General features: G+C 41.8%; 1 protein-coding gene across 1 annotated transcript; it reads left to right on the forward strand.

Annotated features, from left to right (window-relative positions):
* Positions 1-240: 240 nt before the first annotated feature.
* On the forward strand, positions 241-15,102 carry ano11 (anoctamin 11). Its single transcript, XM_053424686.1, has 22 exons — positions 241-585; positions 1,013-1,139; positions 1,239-1,432; positions 1,540-1,647; positions 2,079-2,215; positions 2,300-2,357; positions 2,447-2,557; positions 2,665-2,830; positions 3,239-3,329; positions 4,704-4,800; positions 4,901-5,044; positions 5,655-5,792; positions 7,237-7,335; positions 7,509-7,611; positions 8,055-8,166; positions 8,252-8,306; positions 8,481-8,578; positions 13,192-13,328; positions 13,439-13,644; positions 13,724-13,854; positions 14,138-14,228; positions 14,911-15,102. Exons 1-22 carry the CDS (start codon positions 472-474, stop codon positions 15,100-15,102), a joined length of 2,709 nt encoding a protein of 902 aa, XP_053280661.1. The 5' UTR covers positions 241-471.
* The last annotated feature ends 1,450 nt before the right edge of the window (positions 15,103-16,552 follow it).

Below are 16,552 nucleotides of genomic sequence, written 5' to 3' on the forward strand. Positions count from 1 at the left end.
TGTGGAGGGGGGAATACCCATTAACATCAAGGAGATTTCTCCCTCATGTATCCTGCATCTTTCTCTCATCCACTGCCCCCTGACTGGCTGCTGCATTATTTATGAGGCGGGGATGTGCGCAGCCACTAGTGTAGGTCCTGAAGTACATTTCCATTCACGCAGGCAGCAAAAGTCTCCGCCACTGACTGTATTCTACGTCCATTACGGTGTTTCACAGCTATTTATCAGTGGAGCCGAGGAACCAGACGGATGCAGAGATAGAGACGAGGGAGAGAAAAGCACAGGTTGGTGCAAAACCTCAGCAGCAGCCTCATTTTCTCTCCAGCAAAGGTTCTGTATCAACCTCCTTTTTTAGTCTCTTTTCCCAGCATGTCTGGAGTCGTCAGCTGTGAAATACTTCAGCGATGAGCACTAATTTCTTGGGCTGTACAGTTTAGGCGATTCGTCTAGTTTAACGAGTCCAGACACATCATGCTGAGGAAGGGAGACAGAGAAGTCCTCCTGGATCTGGACTATGGAGGCGAAGCACAAACCACCGAGAGCTATGGGAGTCTGCAGAACGGAGTCTACATCCCCCCAAGATATGTGAGCACAGTTTGACTATTTCCTCATACTGCTACTTTTATATACATGACGAAAACTTTGATAATAACTGTACATTGGTTTATACGGCTGCTTCTCTCCCTCATGCATTCACACCTCAAACCTGATGCAGTGAATCTAGAAGGGTTTTCTTCTTAATGTGATATCCACAGGCAGTGTGGTATATTAAAATCACGTTTTTGTTGAGATATAGTCATACATGGTTCTTATCATGTCTCCCTTGACTCTAAGAGGAGGTTTTTATGATGCTGTGCAATGGCACTTGCAGGAATTTATTGTTACACCTCATCCAAATGAAATGAACCATCCTCATACAGAACAGATGGTTTACTTGCACAACTGAAATAATATTTTGCCTGCTGCTCTAACTGGTTTTTAATCATCATAACTAAACTGTGGATGCTTTCAGCTTTCAGCAGCAGCTGCTGACGAAGATATGGACGGTGACGATCCCATTGACCGTCACTGGAATACAAGAAGTAACCAGCCAGTTCCACAGCCGGGGATATACTTCAGAGATGGAAGAACTAAAATTGGTAGGCAGCAGCAGCACTTTCTATTCACTCACTGTTTAATGTGTGACCGGGTCAGTCCCTTTCGAAACGTGTGGCTCTTTATGGTTGATCTGAGTTCAGACTTCGTGCTGGTGTGGGAGGTTCGCTCGCGGAGGAAGAAGCGAGGGAAGGGGAAGAGTGAGGCGACCTGCGAGGAGGGGGAGGCCGTGCCCACCGAGGAGACCAGCCGCTCTGAGCGGAGGAAGGCCCAGCTGGAACAGTGGAGGGAGAAGTTTGTTCAGAACCTGGAGAGTGCTGGACTGCTCATGGAAAAGGTTCAGTACATCAGATTATTTATCTTAGTCATGAGGTTCAAATCTGATCATTGTTTCTGTGTACATATTCACTAACAACTTCTCAATGTGGCCTGTCGTCATTTTAGGAGGAAACAGCGAATGAAAAGAAAACAATACACTTTCTGAAAGTGAATGCTCCCTGGGATGTGATGGTGTGCTATGCTGAGGAACTCTGTCTCAGAGCTCCATTACAGGTCAACACAGCAGTCTAGAACTAAATATTATTAAATAGTTATAATCCTTAAAGTTCTCATTACATCACAGCCCTTCTTTGATTCTGATTCTGGTTGAATTTGTTCGAGCTATGTGGGTACAACCTGGATTTATTGTAGAGGATATAGAGTCTTACTGTGTTGGGCGACATCATTGATTGTGAAATCCTCTTCCTAATGACACCGTGAATCCTCCCAGTCCTCGGTTTGTTGTTGCATCACCGACAGATTAACCTCTTAAGGTGTTTGCTGTTACTAAAACTCAATGGACATCTCTCATTTGAATGAAATGCTGGTACAACCGTGGTTGTCACACAATTAAATGAGATTTTAAGTATTACAACTTCACTGAATATAAGGAATATGTTGATCAAATATTATGAATACTGAATCCGTGTGTGTTGGTCTTCCAGGCACAGCCAAATCTGGATTTAAACACCTCTGCTCGGGTACTGAGCAGACTATGCATACCTAATATAATGACAGAGTCGGTGCCAAACAGGCCACTGGACTATTACACATGTGCTTTTCGCAAGTCGAAGATGAGCAGGTGAGTTCACTAACGTCGATCAATAAGAGAATCAGCTCACATTGCATTGTGAACATACAGTAAGAGTGTAACTGGCTTTTACAGATTCCTCGGTGGTGAGGACCATGAATCCTACTTCACTAATACACAGAGACACCGTGTTGTGAGTAGCAGGACTTCCTCCACGACGTATTTAATGTATCCATAATGTATACTTAATCTAATGGAGTGAAAGTTTGTGTTTTATATCAGGTGTATGAGATTCTCACCAAGACGGTTTACGGCAGAAAGAAGAGGTCTGAAGTTGGAGTGGACAGACTGATAAATGAAGGGGCGTACACTGCAGCCTTCCCCCTCCATGAGGTCAGATACTATTTATCTGCTCTTAAATCTGATGGAAGGTTTTGTGTTGTCCTCCTTCTCTTAACAGTTGCATGTGTATTTTGGCTTGTTTCGTTTTTTTCCATCAGGGCCCTTTTGAACTACCTAAGTTTGAGATCCGTCCTGAAGAACTCAACCAGAGGCAGGTTCTTTACCACTACTGGGCCCGCTGGTTCGAATGGTACAAGTACCAACCTCTGGACCACATCAGGGAGTACTTTGGAGAGAAGATTGCACTCTACTTTGCATGGCTGGGTAAATATACATTCTTATTCAGCCCCATTCAACTCTCCCGTGATGATTTTTATCTCGAAACTGAAGAACAGAAACCAAAGTTCTTCAAATTATTTAAAAAATACAAATATTTTGTAAAAAATGTATTTGTTTATTGTGACACACCTTCATCACCCTTTATTTTTGAATGCATATTAAGCTGATTGGGGAATGAACTGTTTTTGTCCTTTGGTCTCAATTTTCCCCCTCCTATTTAACAAAGAGAATAAAATCTCTACAGCATGAGAAACATTGTATTTTTTCTGTGATGCCAACATGACGTCTCGATCAAGGACTCTCCAGCATTAAACAGCAGTGCAGCAGTGTAATGGCACCATCCCCCTGCATCAGCTGAGAGCTGTGGCCTAATGTAGCTTTATGTCACTGCAGGTTTCTACACAGCCTGGCTGCTGCCGGCAGCAGTGGTCGGAACCCTAGTCTTTGTTTCAGGAGTCATGTCCATGGGTACCAACACACCAGCGTGAGTACGCACACACTCTAATTACATGCCTAATTGTACAAGACAAGACAAGGAGCAGCGGAGCATTACACAAACCAACACACATTAAAACACAGTTGATTGAGTGATGGGTTTGATTTAGTTCATCTATTAAGGGCTTTAACTGAAATGATCTTTGTTGCATATAGTTCTCCCATGCCTGTCTCTCCTCATATCCTGTCATCTCACTCTCATCATTAAGGCATACAATTCTCTTCAATTTCTATCATCACCAAATAAACAAGAAGCAATGAGAGCTACTGTGAGTAAATCATGTTCCCCAGGACATAAATTATAATCAGCCAAGGACATATCTCACTATTTACATTTTCCATCCTCTCCTTGTAGAAAATACATGTTTTCCTGTGTATACCTGAACAACATGGATACAGAGACTTTCCTCAGTCCTGATATCACTAGTAGTGACGCATCATTGTGCCTGCACCAGAACCTGGATTTGCAGTCCATATGGGGCATCTGGCACCATAGCCACCGTGCAGCTCTGAAGTCAACCCTCGGGCATGATATCAGTATCGATCTAACCAGTAAAAAAATAATAAGTTTAGTTCCTAAAATGTTTGGCCAGAAATTTCTTTCATCCCACATTTAATCCAACAATTACAATTTGAGATGCAAACAGTTGAAAGCGCAGTCTGACCTGCACAAAAACCAAAACTACAATACAATTCACATGGGGTATGTCTGTGCCCAGTGTTTTATACATTATTCACAGCACTGTGGACTGGCTCTCTATACTGTGTATATCTAATATTGACTTAGTATCTGTTTTCTTTCTGTGACATCCTGAAGTTTTCAGTACTAGACCATTCCTCTCACTATGGTGCATAACACACGAGGTTAGAGAGAATGAAAGATGAGTCGATACATTAGGAAGGAAGACAATCCAATGGCTTAGATTCATGACGTTCATTAGTTCACACTGTAGATTAAAACCATTGATTAGTGGAGAATGGATGGAGAGAATCCTCCAGCAGCAATAAACTGCAGTCGTCTCATGTGATAATACACTATTAGTGCAGGATAATCTCCCCATTGCAAAGTGTGTGTGTGTGTGTGTGTGTGTGTGTGTGTGTGTGTGTGTGTGTGTGTGTGTGTGTGTGTGTGTGTGTGTGTGTGTGTGTGTGTGTGTGTGTGTGTGTGTGTGTGTGTGTGTGTGTGTGTGTGTGTGTGTTTGTGTGTGTGTGTGTGTTTGTCCTTCGGCTCTCCCATTAATAATTATGAGTAGATGTGATTAACCCCACCAATCATTAAAAATCTGAAAAGAGGCACTCCTAGACTGAAAGCTTTATAAAACATTTTTTCTCAGATGTGACTGATCTGTGTGTCTGTCAGCAGTAAGGAAATCTGTACGAGTGGAGACACTTATCTGATGTGTCCTCTGTGTAACACCTGTAACGCCTGGAACATGTCTGAAATCTGCACCATGGCTAAGGTAAAGAACTGTCCAGACATTTCACTGGTTAACAAAACAGTTTCTACGGATTAGAATTTGACAGACTATGAGTTAATGTGTGAACCTCTCTGCATTGCAGATGGGCTACTTATTCGACCACCCAGGTACGGTCCTCTTCAGTGTGTTCATGTCGTTCTGGGCCGTAACCTTTCTGGAGTACTGGAAGCGAAAGATGTCCACCCTGGCCCATCACTGGGACTGCATGGACTTCCATGAAGAAGAGGTCTCATAACCCTTCCTTTCTTTTTTGAACTCAGTATTAGTCTGGCCACATTGGTCTTATGGTTCTTGGGTAAGTCCTGGTAAGGCAGTTGGTAACTGCGAACATCCCAATTGGTCAAACCTCTGGGCTTCTAGACCTTTTCCAAAAGAACTTCACTTAACAAGATTTAACAATGAGTTTACCACACAGGAAAGTTTAACAGCCACAGAGCAATCTTAGTATTTGTCTTACTTACTAACCTAGAAGGGCACATCCCTCCACCCAGGCTGAAAATCTGATTGTCAAAAAGACCTAAATGTATAAAAAAATCGAACCAACTCGAAACCCTTCATGGATCTGCTCCAAAATGTATTGAGTTCTTTCTTGACCTGTGTTGCATCCTCCCCACAAGTCTCATTAAAACGTGATCTGCAGTTTTTATATCATCCTGCGGACAAACAAACATACAGGGGTGAATACATAACCTCCTCGTAATCTTCCATCGACAATATTTTTTTTTAAGTTGCAGTACAGTTGACTTCTCATTTCGAGCAAACAGGAGTAAACAACACGGGGAAAAAGTAAATTACACGTTACCACTGAGGCTGTTGTCATCACTATGTTCCCTCAGGAGCGTCCTCGGCCAGAGTTTGCAGCCAAGGCCCCGACTATGGAGCAGAACCCAGTGACTGGAGTCAAAGAGCCCTACTTTCCAGAAAAAACCAGGCTGACCCGCATGTTCACAGGCTCCATGGTCATCATAATGATGGTGAGACACTTTTACAATGTTTAAAAGACAGCTCTGGAGCTGTTATGAACTTCAGGCTCATCAGTTTATAGTAGCCATACCGTAAATGGAAGTACTTGGGTTATTAGAACATTCTTTCATTGTGTCCATCTTAAGACCTAGTTTGACATCAAGAATATTCAACAGTTTTTTATATCAGTCTGATATTGGGTGTCAAACTTCTAATCTCATGAATATAATACACCTTGTGTCACTGGATTAATTACTTGTTTCCCAAGAGTCACATGATGTTTTTTTACTGCAACATCCTGATTAGCCTCCACACATGTACTGTGTGCATAAACTCTCATTGTCTTATTGGTATAATCAGTCTCATTAGTCTTGGTCTCAGTGAAGAGTCTCGGTGTCTTTTGACTCTTTACATCCTGAAGAAAAAGAGAGGTGGGGTTTACACCTGTGTGCTGTCCCACTGAATCCTAAAGTTGTAACTGAACCCTATTCTAATAATGAATCCAGGTCATTTGCCCACAGGGCTGGATATGATCTGATAATCTCAGCAACACGCTGTCATACTGTATCCAAGATTCACTTCCTCTTGGACAAGAATCTGAGGATCAGTTTTCCCTCAGCCTTTATTTCTGACGGTAGTGACAGAGGTGGGAAGTGTAAAATTCTGCATCAGGGTTATGTAATCTTGATTCAGTTTTGTAGAAAGTTCGGCAAGGAACTACTTCCTGCTATCTACTTAAATGAAGCAATTTCTCTTGAGAGGTCAGAAACTGTGAAAGCACTTGGTTTATTGTGGATCAACCTTGAAAACATAAGCATATTGTACTAATAAGTGCTTTTCATTAAGAGAATCTATTTTTAAATACAATTTGTGGAGATCTGCTGCTGTGGTGTATGTCTGGGCTGCTGGGAAACACTCCAACATATGAGAATTGAGAACTGCCGGCTAAATACGATTTGCTACGAGACAGTCAAAGACAAACATGGGCATCTTGAAAGGAGATAATAAGCATTTATAGCTAATCAGTGCTTCCTGAAAGTTTTCTGATTGGGCTGCATAAAGCCAACTTACTGCCTGTTGTTTCCCTGACTATGAGTCACTATAAAAAGCAAACTGCATATTTATTCACATGAACAGGAGTTGAACAGGAGCCCATGTGTGTAGTAGATCCCACTAGCAACCACACTACATTACACACACACAAAGTTCATGTTTCACAAATCTCTTCAGACTCATGCCGATTACAGCAACACACTAGGATCAATACAGTACAGCTCCCTACACTCTCGTGAACTGAGTGTGATAATTAATAATTTACTAAAGCTGAGTCTGGCAGTGGTGTAAGTAGCACAGTGGGCCACATCAGACATAGCAGCCAATGGTGTGCATCTAAGAAAAAATACAAATCACCAACTTCATTGTTGTAAATCAATTTCCGTGTGTCTTTCCTCTCAGCTGTGTGTGGTGATGATCTTCCTGGTGACGGTAGTCATGTGCCGCGGTATCATCATTGTGATGATGTTCCACACTGAGAGCCCGGTCCTGCGTACAGAGGTACATCCGCGCCACACATTGTGTCTACCGTGGATGTGTGCATTTTATATGCTGTATTTTAACTGATGTAGTTAATTTGCTATTTTATTTTGAAGGCAGTGCTGTTCTTGTTATGCTACATACATACACTGTACTGTAGGTACATTCATACATGTGTATGACTTCCTCCTCAGGCAGGGACCATAGCCAACATCTCCAGCAGTATCGTGAATCTGGGCCTCATCCTGTTGATGGGCCGGGTCTACACTGCTTTAGCAGAGCAGCTCACTAAATGGGGTAAGAACCATTACTGCTCTGTAATATGATATCAGCATCTGACTGAGGCTAAACGCTCAACTAAACTCACTAAAGGTGGAGGATTCTCACAGATCACATAACATCTGAAGTTTGCTATCATCTTGAAATAGTCTTTCACTTAGGACATAAACACACAGTGCAGCCTGGAGGGTAGCAGATTGCTGAGCACCCTGCGTCAAACCCGTCTATCTTTCTTGTTGTTTTCGGTGCTTATTTCTACAAAGTACAGTAGCACCACATCTGGCAGCATTCTGAACGTTGCAACACTGCTATGAAAAGTCAGATGGGGAGTCACATGATCAGACAGGTTTTAAACAGACCCTGAGGTTAATTCAGATCATCAGAGAGAGAAAACAAAGGTAAAACTGATATCCAGGGTTTAGAGTCTTTAACACTGTGCATCCTTGTTTTCTTTGTGGCAGAGATGCACAGAACACAAACCCAGTATGACAATGCCTTCATCTTCAAGGTGTTCATCTTCCAGTTTGTCAACTTCTACTCTTCTCCTTTCTACGTGGCTTTCTTTAAAGGAAGGTGAGACTTGAGTCAGGCACAAAGAAAGTTAGAAAAAGTTGTGATCAATACGATTTTGAGTGTCTTTCTTTCTGCTTGTGTGCAGGTTTGTTGGTTACCCGACCAACTATGGGACCTTGTTTGGGATGAGAAATGAGGATGTAAGTCTCCTCTTCTACTATTGGATGATAAATGTCAAAATGCTTTTGTATCATTAGGGTGATTATATTGAACCTGCAATTGTTTTTGGTGTTTTCTTTTCCTTTTTATCCAAGCAGGTAAAATAAAACTTACATCTATCTGTGTTTGTGTTTCTGTGTGTTTTCATATTGCAGTGTGGTCCTGGGGGTTGTCTCATTGAACTGGCTGAACAACTCTTCATCATCATGGTGGGAAAGCAACTCATCAACAACATCCAGGAGTTCATTATCCCGTATGTTATCATTTTTGTGATGTTCCACTATCGGTTTCTGATAGATCTAAAGTATTAAAAATAAAAGTGGGCATACATATATATTAGAGCTGTGAAAAATAACGCGTTAACGTGTTATGATTAAATTACAGGATTAATTTGTTTGGTTTTTTTAACGCATTTAACGCATGCGCAGAAGGACCTTCCAATTCCGCCGCCTCTGCACTAGTCGCCGCTCTAATGCAGTCAGACGGCAGCTGCCATTCAAACAAACAAACAACATGGATAATTCTGATGAACCTGAGGACCTTCTGGACGGGAAGATCGTGTTCCAAAAAAACAAAGATCGAACATTCAGTAAAACCAAGGTGATATGCACACTCTGCGAGAAGACGTTATCGTTTCACCGTAGCAATACCCGCCTAACCACCGCAACGCGAAGCATGTGTTGGTCGGCGAGGGGCGTTCAAGTGGAATGCGCCAAACCAGACTCACTCGCCGGACACATTGTGCAAAAGAAGCGGTCAGCTTTACTGTCAGAGAATTTGAACAAGTTAGTTTGCCTCACCAACTGGCTAAAGACCGAGTAGCTAAGAGGGCCTTTAGAGGCATTAGATTGTATCATGGTGTGGTTAATGGTTGTGTGACAAAAAATATAAAAAATGTCAACCATCCTATGGCTAAGAAGCTCAAATAATTTCTGTTTAATTTTAAAAAAAAAGTTTTATTCAACCACACAATGGCTAAGGAACCCGAATTCTGTTTAGGATGAAGATTATATTAATGTTCCATATGGAAAAGCAATGATAACTGCTGAAGAACTGCTGAGTTGCAGCACAAAAGAAAAGTTAAATGTCATAAATCTTGTTTTCACAAAAATATTCCGAAAAAATCGGTAATGTGATTAATCATGATTAATCCATAGAAACCTGTGATTAATTTGATTAAAAATGTTAATCATTTCACAGCCCTAATATATATATATAAATATATAAGTCCTTATGATATCAGCAGATTGTTTAAGAATAGCAGTTTATATTCAGAATGTCGAGGAGAATTACTATACTACCAACAATCCTCAGGTAGTGACGGCTGTGATGGTGAAGCTTGCTGTTACCATAGAAATGTCTACCAGAAATGCAAAAATCCTATCTTCTAGGATCGGCTCGTTCAGTGTTACACTGCGTTCCCCACAGAGTGACCATGATTCCACTTTCTGACATGCTGCGTTTTTTTTAGAGATGAGGAAAAGAGTCTAAAGGTGAGAGTCACAAAATTCAAGAAGAAATACTGCCGTTGGAAAGGGATCATTCGCAATGGTTTATGGGATGCAAAGTTCCTTCACTTTAAAAAAAATATGTACACAGTTTTATACCTTTTTCCCATTTTCTAATATTAGTTTATTTGCTCTGAATACATTTTTTTTGGGTCACGACTTTTCTCTTAGCTGGTCGATGTGGCTCCAGGGTTACAACGCTCTTCTGTAACGTCAATGGAGAAAATAATATTAATCATATTGATCCGTGTTTTGTTGTACTGGACCTTCTCGGTGTTGTCATGGCTGTTTTTTAAGTGAAAGTGATGCATTAGACTGCTCGACATCCTGACTGCAGCTGTGTTTCTTTGGTGCAGTGATGCTCACCCTGGTTCCTCTGCAGCGCTGGCACAGAGGGTGTGTTCAGACAATAGTGCCGAATCAGGGTTGCAGGGGGCTGTAGGAAACAAAACATGTGGAAGAAAAGTTAGGAAGAGGCTGCTCTTCCAGGTTTTGACCACCGGTGGCACTGTGATGTAAAAAGAGATTTATGAGGCGCAGTGAAAGGGAATGCAACTGAAAGCAGAATGGAAAGCTCATGGAAAAACTGATAACAAATGTGTGGTGGTCCAGTGACTCTCCCTTTTCTCATCATATAGAAAACACAGATCACACCCAGTCTCACACTGCAGTTGGACATTTTGAGCTTCTTCCAAGGCATTAGCTATTAATGGCATGTTTAATGTTGGGTTTGGCTTTCAATTGACATGTTGCACATAAACACGCAACGAGAGGATCATTTTTGTAAAACAAACAATATATATATATATACACTCCTGATCAAAATCTTAAGAACAGTTAAAAAATTGCATGAATTTGCATTTTGCACTGTTGAATCTTAGGAAGGTTCTAAGTAGAGTTTCAAAATGCAAAAAGAAGAAATGGGAACAAGAGACCAAAAGTTGTGAGCAGGCAATTTATTGAAAACAACAATTTAACAGAAGTAGGCTGTTCATCAGCTGATCAACAGTTTAAGACCACAGCTAAAAAAAAAAAAAAACCCTCCTAAAACAGAAATGAAAGTGTCAAAAACTGACTCAGTAATGAGTAGCTCCACCATTATTGTTGATCACTTCAAAAATTCGTTTTGGCATGCTTGATGCAAGTGTTTCCAAAAGGCTAGTGCGAATGTTGCGCCAAGGGGTGAAGATGGCTTCACGAAGGGCATCCACTGTCTGGAACTGAAGTCCATTTTTGTAAACTTCCCTTGCCATCCATCCCCAAATGTTCTCAATTGGATTAAGATCAGGGGAACACGCAGGATGGTCCAAAAGAGTGATGTTATTCTCCTGGAAAAAAGTCTTGGTCAGACGGGCATAGTGAATTGGAGCGTTGTCCTGCTGAAAAACCCAGTCGTTACCACACAGACGAGGGCCCTCAGTCATGAGGGATGCCCGCTGCAACATCTCCACATAGCCAGCTGCTGTTTGACGCCCCTGCACAACCTGGAGCTACATTGAAGGAAAAAGCACCCAGATCATGATGGCGCCCCCTCCACTGTGCCGCGTAGAAAACATCTCAGGTGGCATCTCCTTGTCATGCCAGTAACGTTGGAAGCCATCAGGACCATCAAGGTTAAATTTGTTCTCGTCAGAGAATAAAACTTTCTTCCACCTGTGAATGTCCCATGTTTGGTGCTCCCTTGCAAGGTCTAAACGGGCAATTTTGTGGCGTTGAAGGAGAAGTGGCCTTTGAAGACGTTTCTTGTTTTTGAAGCCCTTCCTTCGCAGATGCCGTCTGATGGTTATTGGGCTGCAGTCAGCACCAGTAATGGCCTTAACTTGGGACGAGGATCGTCCCGTGTCTTGACGGACAGCCATTCGGATCCTCCGGCTCAGCGCCGGTGAGATTTTTTTGGGTCTACCACTTGATTTTTTTGTTCCATAACCCTGAGGATCTTTTAAGAAATGCAAAATGACTGTCTTACTGCGTCCAACCTCAGCAGCGATGGCACGTTGTGAGAGGCCTTGTTTATGCAGTTCAACAATCCTACCACGTTCAAAGACAGTGAGCTTTTTTGCCTTTGCCATCAAGAGATCTTCACAGTGTGATTACTTGACAGGAAATGACATGGAATCCAAATTTTTGCACAGATTTTGGCTTTTAAAGGCTGTGGTCTTAAACTTTTGATCAGCTGATGAACAGCCTATTTGAGTTAAATTGTTGTTTTCAATAAATTGCCTGCTCACAACTTTTGGTCTCTTGTTCCCAATTCTTCTTTTTGCATTTTGAAGCTCTACTTAGAACCTTCCTAAGATCCAACAGTGCAAATGCAAATTCATGCAATTTTTTAACTGGTCTTAAGATTTTGATCAGGAGTGTATATACTGTGTTTAACGTAGATCTCTGTGCTGATTCTTTAACACTGAAGCTGCTGCAGTTTGATCGATCACGTGATTGATTGTAGCTGAGTGAGTTGGAGCCAGGTTTTGTCTGCTTGTCTATGAGGTTTTTTAGCTTCTTTCTTCTTTACTGCAGCTGTATCCACATTTAGGGCCCAAATCCTTTGAGGAACACAGCCCACAGAGTTTCTATGCTATTCACTAACCACTGGCTTAATCTAACCCTGACGTTGGCAGGACTTCCTTCAGGAGGCAGCGTCTTCCTCTTTGGATCAGCGCACATGTTCCTATTGTGCTCTTTTGCTTAAACCTGGGAGGATTGCTGCCACAGAGCAAAGAAAATGGTCTTGTTTTAAATAAAACCTATAAAACCCTTGATGTGTTTCATACTGGCTTTAACTTTAACTGCTTTGACCTGTGACAAATCTCCATGTGAGTGAACATGGACGACAGGGTTGTTTGTTTGTCTTTGGGATTGGAGATGGAAGGAATAAGATTGTGCATTTGTCTCAGAATGGAAAAATATGGAAGCTTGAACATGTGCAGTGAGATTTGAGGCAATGTGTTACAGAAAAGCTCAAATCAGCTCCTTTTTAAGGATCAGGCCTCTTAGTTACTGCAACAACAGCACTAACTGAATCCAGCTTTGAAGAATGAAAAACCCACGTTCCTCCCAATTTATTAAAACTGACACAAGTTAACTCAGTTAGCCATGTGATATAAGATCTTCAATATGAGTTCTAGATCTGAATCACAGTTTGCAGGGGAAAAGACCAGAAAAGTAATTATAAACGAAAGGCAGTGGGAAATAAAAAATATACAAATCAAATTAGAATGAGATAAAACAACAGTATCTCTACCAGCTCCAGACCGTTGTTTTGTAAATGAGCCTGACCTCTGATTAACACTTCATCTCAACACTATGCTCATGTGTATTTCAAATCGATGATCATACTTTTTTCTCTCTGCTCTGACAGTAAAGTGAAGGCCTGGCGCCAGAAGAGAACTTTGGCCAAGGTTCTGGGGAGTAAGGCATCCCATGAGCCTCAGCGCTGGGAGGAAGATTACAAGCTGGTGGAGTGTGAAGGCCTCTTTGAAGAGTATCTGGAAATGGGTGAGAGTCTGGAACTCTCTGTAAAGAATGTGGTGCAGTTTAATCTGCGTGTGCAAATTGTCGGCTGTCTTTCATTGGACAAATATACAAAAACGACTCTTGTGCTGCAGTGCTCCAGTTCGGGTTCATCACCATCTTCGTGGCTGCCTTCCCCCTCGCTCCGCTCTTCGCCCTCCTCAACAACTGGGTGGAAATCCGTTTGGACGCGCACAAGTTTGTGTGCGAGTACCGGAGGCCGGTGGCCGAGCGTGCCCAGAACATCGGAGTGTGGTTCAACATACTGGAAGCCCTGTCGCACTTGTCTGTCATCGCCAATGTGAGATAACGGCATCATCACAGCACCTCACTGTTGATGACATGATTTTTCTTTGACTTCATATTTTGTCTTTCTGCAGGCCTTTCTAATAGCCTTCACGTCCGATTTCTTACCTCGTCTGCTCTACCAGTACAAATTCGATAATGAGCTCCACGGATACGTCAACTTTACCTTGGCTTACGCCCCACTCAACCACACTGAAAACTGCAGGTATGCTGATTCTTTCACTTACTGTAATCTGAAGTGGGGAAACAATCATTGGTTTTGAAATTCTCAAAGATGTTTTGTTTTGTTTTACTCTAAGCTAAAACCTTGAAAAGTTCTAAAGAGTCAGAGTTTCAGTTTTTATCATGCGGATTTCATGTTATAGATGTGACCAACATCTGTTCTGCTGCAGAACACACGCACCCACGCACACACACACACACACACACACACACACAAACATACCAACCATTACACAGTTTGTTGCGATGTTACTTTTCTTTTCCAGATATAAAGCGTACAGAGACAACAATGGAAACCACTCACTATTCTACTGGGAGCTCCTCGCTGTCAGACTTAGTTTCATCATTGCTTTTGAGGTACGAGAAAGCTACTCAGTCTCTCTGTTATTCTATTGTCGTTCGAATGATGTTACTGTTTTTTTATTTATTATTTGATCTTTCATCCACATCTCTTTTGTCAGTTGTCCCTTTGTTTTCACAAGTACACTTGAATTTCTTGTCATTTAACCCTCTGTTAGTGTATTTACTTTTTAGTTTTTACTAATTTATGTTATTTTGTAGATGATGATATTTCCTGTCTTACGATCACTATTCATTTTTAATCACAATTTCTGTGACGCATCCGTTCATCTTAAAATTTCCTGTTGAGCATCTACCTTTGCTTCATCTTCCCTTAAAAGAGTCTCTCCCATCCTCCTCTGTTCTTTGCTTGAACTGATATGTCTGCTATCTGGTTGACACCGTTATACAAGATCCACAAGTATAGTTACATTCCTACACCTTATTATTTATTTATCATTATCTATGGGAATGGGAATTATCTTGAAATACCAACTCGAACACAAAATCACATCTTGGAATGTCTACTAGCTTAGCTGGTAGCACAGGGGCCCCATCTCCTGCTGTCCTATTTTATGTAATGTCCAACTACTTGTTTACTAACCGTTCAAACCGTAGATTGAGTTACAGGACAAGTCTCTTTCCTCAGTATGACGTGGAGGTCTTATATCTTGTTGTCTGGGTGTCTCCCATCTTCCAGCACGTGGTGTTCTTTGTGCTGCGAGCCATCGACTGGATCGTACCTGACGTCCCTGAGTCGCTGGAGGTGAAGATCAAGAGGGAGCGCTACCTGGCCAAGCAAGCACTGGCTGAAAACCAGGAGGCTCTGTTGGTGAGTCGAAACCGAGGGGCTGTCTCTGCCTGTGCGGGCACCGCTAGCCCAGGTCAGTAGAACATGGGACACACACACACACAAGCAACGCCATGCAACACACACACTAGAAACTCAAGGTGTTACCAGCCTTCAATGACTAACCTCACTGTTTTGACGTTGGTAATAAAATACTTAATTCCCTCTATTCAGTTCTATGAGATCTGACCCAGATATCAGTCATACACGTGTTGTACAGACAGTATCTTTGTGGTCTCTATGGATCCACACAGGCAATCAACAACACCAGCAGAGTTCACAGGTCACACACAGTGTTAAACCTGACAATAATGCTGTTGATTCCCGTAAATACATTCCACAATTAATGACTTTTAAAAGCTCACCCGCCCACCAGCTCACCTCCTCAGAGTGTTTGTGAGTCACCTGCAGCTCCACTAGCTGCTATAAACCCACTACACCGCACACAACATGATCATTAAGGGTAATTTGTGTGGGATCGGAGCCAAATATATCGATGTTTGATGCATTTCGATTGTATCCACAGACCGATGGCTGGAGTCTGGTGGCTTGTTTTACATGTCAGCGTTTCACTGAAGACTAGGACTCAAATTTACCTGAAAAAAAGAAAAACCATTGCATTCAAAAAGAGAAGTGTCCCACACCAAAGTGTAGACTCATCTTCGGGTTTGTGTGTGTGTGTGTCCCTGTGCTCTGACCCATGCTGTTGTCATGTGTCTCATGTAGTGAATTATGCCAGATGATGGCAGGTGAGTACATCACAAGTAAGTAAATGGAATTCTCTAGGTGGACCTCATTATTTTATCAGATTAAATCAAATATAGTTTAACTCTAGTTAAAATGAATGAAAATAAAACCAGCAGTGATCGGGGATTAGAGCCGTGGGGGCAAGGTCTTGCTGAAATAACCCCTCGACCAATCACGAGTCGGTCTCAGCTGTCAATCGTGATATTAAACCCTGTTTTTATAGCATCAAAAAAGCTCACCGGAATGTTGGGCTCTTTAATATACATCAGTGTTATTATAAATAGTGAGAATGACGGAAGCCATCTTTGAGAAAAATGTATTTGATATTCACTTTCAATTAGTTTGAGCCATGACCGATCCACTAACGTGGAGGAGGTTGGATGTATGCCCTATACTGCAGCCTGCCACCAGGTGGCAACAAATATGGTGGTATTCACTTGTATGGAACTGTCTATTCATCCACCTTTATTAATAGTCTATGATCATATGTAAAAAAAACAACCTTAGGTTGATTATACTTCAGTTTATGTGATATTTTTAAAGGAATATTTCACTTTTTAGGGAATATAATAATTTGCTAGCTGGTGATGAGTGAGAAGACGCTTGAGATGAGATGCTACTCTTATGACTAGTTTAGCTTCGCTTAACGCAGCGAAGCATAAAGACTGGAAACAGGGACCAGAGTCTTCTTGTTGCCTGGAACAAAAAATTGCAAGCATTAGTCCAACACATAATCTCTTTTATA

Source organism: Pleuronectes platessa, chromosome 6 (assembly GCF_947347685.1).
Source record: "Pleuronectes platessa chromosome 6, fPlePla1.1, whole genome shotgun sequence".
Lineage (NCBI taxonomy): Eukaryota > Metazoa > Chordata > Actinopteri > Pleuronectiformes > Pleuronectidae > Pleuronectes > Pleuronectes platessa.

Excerpts from the sequence above, each read along its gene's own strand:
- ano11 (XM_053424686.1), top strand. The coding sequence starts at position 472 with ATGCTGAGGAAGGGAGACAGAGAAGTCCTCCTGGATCTGGACTATGGA. Across the intron at positions 1,648-2,078 it reads GTCTCAGAGCTCCATTACAG|GCACAGCCAAATCTGGATTT; the intron begins GTCAACACAGCA and ends TTGGTCTTCCAG. Across the intron at positions 2,358-2,446 it reads ATACACAGAGACACCGTGTT|GTGTATGAGATTCTCACCAA; the intron begins GTGAGTAGCAGG and ends GTTTTATATCAG.